The 8,882-nt window shown below is 40.9% G+C and overlaps 1 protein-coding gene across 1 annotated transcript; it reads left to right on the top strand.

Annotated features, from left to right (window-relative positions):
* The first annotated feature begins 190 nt into the window (after nucleotides 1-190).
* mmp14b (matrix metallopeptidase 14b (membrane-inserted)) lies at nucleotides 191-8,476 on the top strand. Its single transcript, XM_079568868.1, has 10 exons — nucleotides 191-763; nucleotides 4,742-4,890; nucleotides 4,976-5,098; nucleotides 5,192-5,499; nucleotides 5,814-5,981; nucleotides 6,056-6,204; nucleotides 6,332-6,470; nucleotides 6,546-6,696; nucleotides 6,961-7,076; nucleotides 7,153-8,476. Exons 1-10 carry the CDS (start codon nucleotides 665-667, stop codon nucleotides 7,626-7,628), a joined length of 1,878 nt encoding a protein of 625 aa, XP_079424994.1. The 5' UTR covers nucleotides 191-664; the 3' UTR covers nucleotides 7,629-8,476.
* The last annotated feature ends 406 nt before the right edge of the window (nucleotides 8,477-8,882 follow it).

Below are 8,882 nucleotides of genomic sequence, written 5' to 3'. Positions count from 1 at the left end.
AGGACTTTATCTATCCGACAATAGGCTATAATTAAACATCAATAACTGTGGTAAAGCCTGAAAACATACACAGACAATGGTCTCCAACTATGTCATAGCAAATGCCAAGGTAAAAAAAAAAAAAATCATTACCTACAAAGTAGGTTGTGCAGAAGAGGCGGGCAGAAAGAAGTGGGACGTTGAGAAGCGTCCACTTTCACGCGCACGCGTCTCCCGGGACTATCAAACTACCACGTCTGCAGCGCTGTCTGAGAGAAGAAAGGGATGAGCATGGATCGACCACAATAAAAGCTAGTGGAGATAGGAGAGGGTGAGCAACAAAGAGTTAAGACTTCTACATGAAAACAAACCCAGTTGGCAAAACTTGGAACAAAGCGCTCAGTTATTTTATTTTTTTCTTTGGAGACGTGTTCCACAACGCAACAGTTCAACTTCCTTGTCAATCAGATCTTGCTGTGGATAAATAATGCACAACCTGATTTCGACTCATCCTAACTTCAGAAGATAACGGTGGTTGATTTTTTAAAGATCTCTGACTGCAGCGCCACATCGACCGCTCTCGCTCTTTACGCATCCTGGCACACCCTTACAGATGTTCTGACAAACAATCCTATTCATATCACAGTTTTTGTAGTTGCTTTTTTAGTTTTTATTGGGGGGGAAGATGGCCCCTCGGCTGAAATGTCTAGTTCGACTAGTTTTGCTGGCTTTGGCTTGGGAGTTCAGCGTACAAGGCGAGACGGAGCGACAGATGAACCCAGAGGTAAGTAGATCGAAAATTCTTCTGAAAACAATAAAAAAGTGTGAGTAACACATTGCGTCTTCATAAGTACAGTATCTCCCAAAGTAGAAATATTTAGGTTTACTGTTAAACTAAATAAACCATGAATCATTCTCACAAACAGTTGATAAGGCCCATAAAGTCTAACTTCAAAGTTTTATGTACAGAAGGTGCTTATTTAGCGTGTAAACTTGGCATCTTGTTGATTGCTGTGATTTATGCTGAACCACAATGATGTCAACAGCTCTTGCTTTGGTGCCTGTGACCCAGGGTTAGAGGAAACAGCATATCATGATGATTTTACTCATAAAAACGGAACAATCGCTGAGATGGCAAAACAATGGGAAATGGAGAGCAGGCAAATGAGAGAGAAATGCATGAGCTTGTAATGTGGTCACGGGCAGAGGCAGGGGTGAATTTTGTGGCCATGGTAAAAGAGAGGGGAGAAGTAGAATGAGAATCATGTATATTCAGAGGGATGGGCAGAGGTAATAGTTGACATCTGTCCTGAGTCAGACCGATGGGGGAGGTGTGATTTACAGTGTCAGGACTTATCAAAAGCATTGTAGATGTACTCAGCTGAAGACGTTTAATTGTGGTTTGAAGTTACAAGAGGCCATCAGTTAATATCGTGCATCTGCCCTAATTTTTCAACAGACCTTCTTTACAGTTTTCATATGATTATCCAAGATTGATTTCTCAGCGGGACCATTGTGGGATCAGCATCAAGTGTTTTTCCCTCTGTGTCAGTGGAAAAGACTCACTGACCTACTGCTCTACTCATGTTGAATTCAAGTCAATCTGTCATATTGACAATTCTTCTACATGTAAATGCAAAGATATGTTCTTTCTGTCCATCTAAAAAGCAATAATTTATTGAGCAATATCAAATACACATGTACACAATAGGAAGCACAAGCTATTAAGGTGGCTTCAGCAAAGGTCCCACAGGTCATTGAAATTAATATTTCATTTTAGTGAGCATTTATGTTGCTAATATTTAAACAAATGTGAGTTGGTACACCTGCAGCTGTGTTTTTATATTGTTGTTGAGACAGCAGGCTGGATGCTGTTTTCACAATAATAGACACTATGATGGCTCCCATAGTCTAAAAAAACAGCACAATAAATGTGTATGCTAACATTCCTGTAATAAACACTGTTAGCAACTGACTGCTTTAAGGTTATTTCATATTAATTAAACAGGTTAAAAGTGACATTCTACTTAAATTTAAACAAAAAATGTAGTTTTGCCTTTGTCAGCATAGTCTTATTTTTATATCATCGGTACAAAATGTTGCTTTATGCACAGTGATATTTACAAAAATGTGTGTTGGAATCTTCCCATATCTCTGACCACATAGTCAGACAGATGGTCATGAACAAAATTCAAAGCCGAAAATACAGTAAGGACACTGTCAATGACTAAAATGGCAGGCATTGTGGCAGAGCATGATGTAATGAACGGAAGAAGAGAGAACTGCATTTTGAATGCACTGCATTTGTTTGAATGTTTTCTGTGGATGTGGGGATTTAGGGCCATATCCTGAGGAAGTGGCAAGGAAGGATGAGTGGGCATTACATCCTACTCATTTCTGAGTGAATGCCACAGTCTGGTCTGGACCGTTTCCTGAACAAAGATATAAGGTGTAAAAGGAAATAGGCTAATGAGTAAAATCCTTGCTTAATTTCCTGTTCACCAAAGAACAGAGCAAAGTTCCAAATTTAAGGACCGTGGCGCTTATTGAGTATTATGGAAAAGTACAACAGCTGACCCTGATTTTACAAGCATAGGGAATGTGATGTATTGTGCAGAGAAGAAAAGCCCCAAAGACAAGGGAATTAGATTTATTGTAATGTTTTTACAGTTGTGCTTTCTTGGTCATAGAAGCCAAGTGCAAATATGGGCTACGTCGTTTTTATGCAGGGTATACGCTTAGCCTCATCACTGTTGAGTTTCTTTCCCACTCGCTTTCAGTAAATGGAACAACTGACTTCTTTCTTTTCTGAAATGCGATCCCTGTCACTTTTCCTTGTCCTTCACACAGCTCTGACATGCATAGCAACCGTTGCTTTATGCCTGTAGATATTCCACCAAACAATATAGTCACTGCACACCAACTCAGCAGCTAAACGCTATAACTCAGAAGCTTCTATATTTCATTACTCTGGTTATTCCCTTTATTACATGCAACATTTACCACGCAATATTTTTTTATAACTTTTCAACTTCAAAGACTTAAATTTCCATGTGCTGTCAACTCCAGTTCCACGGGAAAAAAGTGACTGTTTCCTCTTCTTGGTGCTTACTCGGGTCATTTCTGTGGTCAAAAATAGCCAGGTTGCAGTGGTGAATAAGACTTTGTCAGGCCACCTATGGGACCTATCCAAGAGGCGTGGGAGTCTTGCAGTTAAAACAAGTACAGTATACTGTGTCACTCAATGGGCCCCTTTTGACTGAGTTCACGGAGAAAAAGAAAATACGAAATTCTTTTGTGTGATGCCAGTGTGACTTTACGTGAATTACTGCCTAAATAAACAGTTACTAGAAAGAGATCACAGAAGTTGGACAAGTTCTTCTCCTGACTAACCTCAGTCTCTCCTCCTTGGGCTCCTCTCTGTGGCACTGGTGCGGATGAGCTGTAACACTGCGTCTTTATGTGTCCACTGTAGCTCCATGGTGAGTCACAGCCAGAAAAGGCTCATTCAAAGCCTAACCACTCAGACCTCCATGCTTCCCTGAGACAGACCAAGAGGCACAGATTAAAACATAACAAGGCCTCTCAACCTGCTATTCTTTTAATACTATAATGTTACTGATACATTTGTAGGGTTGCTTCTGGGCAGTGATATGTCATGCTAGGAACATAATTGCTTGTCGTAAAACACCCTGAGAGACCGAAAGCCATTACTCATAGCAGTCTAGTAGGATTGAATATACAGTAATACCCACCTTGGCTCTTGTTTTTCTACCCGTCCAAAGCAGTTGTGTCAGTTGTTTATTCAGTCGCTATATACATGTTTAAACCACAACTGTATTCTTTTTCATCACTGCAATCATTAGGTGAGATTTAGATCAATTATCCGTCTTGGGTGTGGTGTTTGATATGCCTTTACAGATTTGTGTTGTCCATTACAGAGAGCGAGAGAGAAATGGGGGAGCTGCAGAGGGGTGGAGTGACAAGGCAAAGACAGACACACATGAATAAATAGTGGCTGAGTCTGACTTTGAGGTTTGGATGCAATGAGGAAAAAAATTCCCAGCAAAATTACTGACTGACGCTGCAAAAGGGCTGGAGACGCAAGCTGAGGTTGCCCAAGGCCTCAGGCTCACCCCAGGACACTCCCAGTCCTATGCTCTGATTGAACAAATTCCATCTCTTGATCCATCTTGCTTATGGCCTACAAAAGTTAAGTCTAGCGAAAGAAAAAAAAAAAAAAAAAACAGCCAACAGAGGAAAACGTAGAAAAGTGTGTTGCAATCGTGTTGGAACCAGTACACTTGTCAAACCAGAATTGGACTGACACTGAGCGTGTTAAGACCGAAAGTACGATGTTTAAATGTAATAGTGTATAATATAATGAAAACAAGTGATGCTTATAGGCGTTTTACCAAGTGATGGAAAGTTCCATTTTGGTTTTGTCGTAACCCAACTCTGCTTTGCTAGGAAATGATCACGGCTTGTCGTTGTTAGTGTAGTGTGGTACATATTAGTACAGTTGAAGGTCAGTTCAGCAGCGTCAGGCCTATGTAAGAGTCTGCCGAAGTAGACATTTGTTACTCCCACCTGCACAACTAGTAAAACTGCTTATTTTTTGCTGTCAGTGTGGAATGTGTTTATATCTCAGACTCATAAAAAGACCACACAATTACAAATGTGTCAATTTTTTTTTTTTTTAAATCAATGCAAAAACACTACTTTCTATAAATGTCTAATGATTTTCTTCTTTGCCCTACAGTCATGGCTGCAGCAGTATGGTTATCTGCCCCCAGGGGATTTGCGGACCCACTCTCTCCGTTCCCCGAACTCCATCACTTCAGCAATAGCCTCTATGCAGAGATTCTATGGCCTCACCATCACTGGCACCTTCGACCCAGATACTATCCTGTAAGAACTTTTGAAATACCTTTTGCGGTCAAGAACATGTTTTTTTGGATTATAGTACAAGTGATACCATGTTTTTGACACAAAGGGCGATGAAACGGGCGCGCTGTGGTGTTCCTGATAAGTTTGGTGCAGAGCTCAAAAGTAACCTTAGAAGGAAGAGATACGCTGTCCAGGGCTTGAAATGGAACAAAAATGACATCACTTTCTCGTAAGTCCGCAATTAAATGAGCAAATCTGCTGTATGCACAAAATGTCGCTGGAACAATTTGTAACCTAAATCTTTAATACTCCTTCTCTGCAGAATCCAGAACTACACTCCAAAGGTGGGAGAGTATGAGACACATGAAGCCATCAGGAAGGCTTTCAAGGTCTGGGAGAGCGTGACCCCTCTTCGCTTCAGGGAAATCCCCTACAGCTACATTCGAGACAAAGTGGAGGATTTTGCAGACATAATGCTCTTCTTTGGCGAAGGATTTCACGGTGACAGCAGTCCATTTGATGGAGAAGGGGGTTTCCTGGCTCATGCTTATTTCCCTGGAAATGGCATCGGTGGAGACACTCACTTTGATGCAGCTGAGCCATGGACTATTGGAAACAAAGACCTACAGGGTAAGACTTGGCTCAAATCAGTGACGTCAAAGGGGTTTTCTTCAAATTATTCTATTTAAACTAGTGACCCATGCAGTTGGTCAGAGTCTTTTGTCCTCATAGATTTAAACAGGAGCATGTTCAGTCTAGATGAAGTATTTCCTTCTTATTAACCGCAGTGTTTATTTCTGGAGTAAAGCAGAAGTAAGGTTGCTAAATAGCCTGCATCATTTCTCTTCATGGGACTTTTGGATGTGATTCATTCATTTGTCATGAACCAATTAAATCACTGTATGCTAAATCAATGTTTTCTTAAAAATTCCTTGTATTATCAGGTAATGACATATTCCTGGTTGCTGTGCATGAACTGGGCCATGCTCTGGGTTTGGAGCACTCTAATGACCCATCTGCGATTATGGCGCCTTTCTATCAGTGGATGGACACTGATAACTTCCAGCTTCCAGAAGATGACCGCAGAGGGATCCAGCAATTGTATGGTGCAGGTACTGTATGTTTTAAGGAGAAACATTTCACTGTATATAGAGTTAGACTGAACTTTTTTTTGTATTGTTTAAAGGCTCTGGTTCTCCTTATGTTACACCACATACACCGTACAACCCAACTCAACCTCCTTATTCCCCTGGAAAACCCCGCTTTGGCCCCAACATTTGTGAAGGACACTTTGATACGGTTGCGATTCTGAGAGGAGAAATGTTTGTGTTCAAGGTAATTGTGACTAACTCAGATGATTGAGGCCTTGCCAAACAAGAATATAACTGATTTGGACTGGTGGAGATAGGGGAGCAATTTTATATTGTGTTGTTATTGTAATGTACCTTTTTCACCCATTAAGGATAAATGGTTCTGGCGAGTACGAAACAATCATGTCATGGACGGATACCCTATGCCTATTGGCCACTTCTGGAGAGGATTACCCACTCACGTAAATGCCGCTTTTGAAAGGGAAGATGGGAAATTTGCATTCTTCAAAGGTATGCGCTCTGGATACAATAATTAAGATGTCTTTTGTCTTGCATTTAAATCTAACTGTCTTACTGTTTCTGCAGGAGATAGATATTGGGTATTTAGTGAGTCCATTTTAGATTCTGGCTTCCCCAAAACTCTGAGGGAAATGGGCCACGGGCTTCCAAAAGATCGAATAGATGCTGCAATCTTCTACACACCAACAGGACAAACATTCTACTTCAGAGGAAACAAGTTAGTCACCTGCTCATTCAGTCTGTATCATATGCCAGTAACTTGAGAAATTCATCAGCTGCCAGGGGGAAAAAAAAACTTCCATTTCAGACCAAAAGATGAAGCATTACTATATAAGGAAGTAACGCTCTGGACTTCCAACATAATATTTATCTAAAAGCGGATTCAGTGGTTACACTAAATGATCCCCATTTAGTGTAATATATTCACCAATTCTGTACTGATTTCTTAGTTTGACATAACACATCTTCCTTTCATTTTTAGGTATTACCGCTTTAATGAGCAGTCACAATCTGTTGACGATGGCTATCCAAAAGCTGTAAGTGTGTGGCAGGGGGTTCCTGACAACATTAAGGCAGCCTTCATGAGCAAAGACCAAGGTAAGGATATTTATTTTAATTTGTCATTACTGATCTTTTTTAGAGTAGGTAGGTCATTATTTTTGCTTACTTTCAGCATACACCTACTTCTACAAAGCAAACAAGTACTGGAAGTTCAACAACCAGATGATGCGTGTGGAACCGGGGTACCCCAAATCAGCCCTGACTGACTGGATGGGCTGCCCCAACGAAGACCCCAAGACGGACGGCGGAAGAGGAGGTGATGGTCATGACAAAGACAAGGAGCGCGAGAAGGACAAGGAGCGCGAGGACAAAGACCGAAGCAAAGACAGAGAGCGAGACAGGGAGAGGGAGAGAGAGAGAGAGAGGGAGAGGGAGCGGGAGACGGAGAAAGAGGAGACGGAGGTGATCATTATTGAAGTGGATGAGGACGGCGGTGCAGGCAGTGGGAGCGGAGCTGCCGCTGTGGTGGTGCCTCTCTTCCTCTTAGTTTGTGTGATTGCGACACTGGCAGCGTTGGTCTTTTTCCGCCGCTATGGTACGCCACGCAGACTGCTCTACTGCCAACGATCTTTACTGGACAAGGTGTAGACAAAAGAGTGAGGAGAGAAACAGGAGACAAGAAATGTCACTAAAGCACAGATAAGAGACGGAACAAGAGGTAGAGCAGCGAGGAGTGCTAGACGAGCAAATTCAAATATCCTTTACCACTGAAAATTCTTTCTGCTCTATCACTTGTTTTCCCCCTTTTTCTCTCTGCTTTTTCCATGTGGTTAATGACGCCAGCTCTTTGCTGTTTATCCTAGCGTTTTTCAAAGATCTAAGCAGTTTTCTGAGAGGTCAGTGTTTGTATCATTGTGAATGTCTGCTTCAATCTGCATTGTCACAACCTCATTCTAGCATGTTGTGTAATTTGTTTTGTGTAAGCACATACTTGTGCGCTAGTTCCCCCAATTCTGAGCTAGAGCACTTGATTTAAAAAAGCACACACTTGGTAACAACATCCACATCACTCACTATGTTGTGTTATCCACAACACAACAGAGCCAGTAGGAACTTAAAAGGGAAGATTAGCCAAACTCCTCTTGAGGCACAAACTACACTCATTTTGGAGTTAAGCACTCAAGCACAGCTGTGGTTTATATTCATGTTCATAGTGATTTTAGTTGTGATCAGTGGTTGTCATTATTATGACTGTTGCTATTATTATTATTGTCCTCTGTAAAGAATGTTTTTGTACATTGTCATTAAAAAGTCCTGCTGGACAGTGACATACAGTTTTCAAAGTGGCCTTAATTTTATATGTGGGGACAGTGAATGGGAAAAGGGTATTGTGTTTTTGAAACTTGACTGTTTTTTTTTTGTTAATATGGAGAAAAAAAGAGAAAAAAAATAAATAGAAAAATCTACAAAATGACTCACTCTTGTCATGTACTTGTTTTTCCAACAATGGTGCTCTAATTGCATTCAGGGATTAGCTTTACAGCGATAGTAATATTAGTGATGATATTAATAATGGTAATAATTTCATACCAACATTGTAACTGTGGTTTTCAGTTATTTTCCATATAAAATAAAGACAATGCAAACCTTAAGATGTGCCTCATTCTCACTCAAGTATTTTTTATGTGAAAACTTCCGTGAACTGCTTCTACAGACTGTACTGACCTCGTGCCTTATCACATGATTCAACCAAGTTTTTCTGGACCTCTAGCTTTCTCCAAACTGCTCCATTGAGAGTTAGTGGGGCTTGGAAACTGGCAGACAATAAACTGGGTCGGAAAACTCAGACTGGATCCAATGCTTAAGTAGAATCAGAGATGAGGAAGACTGTCAAGCCATTGC

This window comes from Gobius niger, assembly GCF_951799975.1.
Source record: "Gobius niger genome assembly, chromosome: 13".
Classification (NCBI taxonomy): Eukaryota; Metazoa; Chordata; class Actinopteri; order Gobiiformes; family Gobiidae; genus Gobius; species Gobius niger.
Note: the sequence above shows the minus strand (reverse complement) of the source record. Positions and strands in the feature narration are given on the sequence as shown.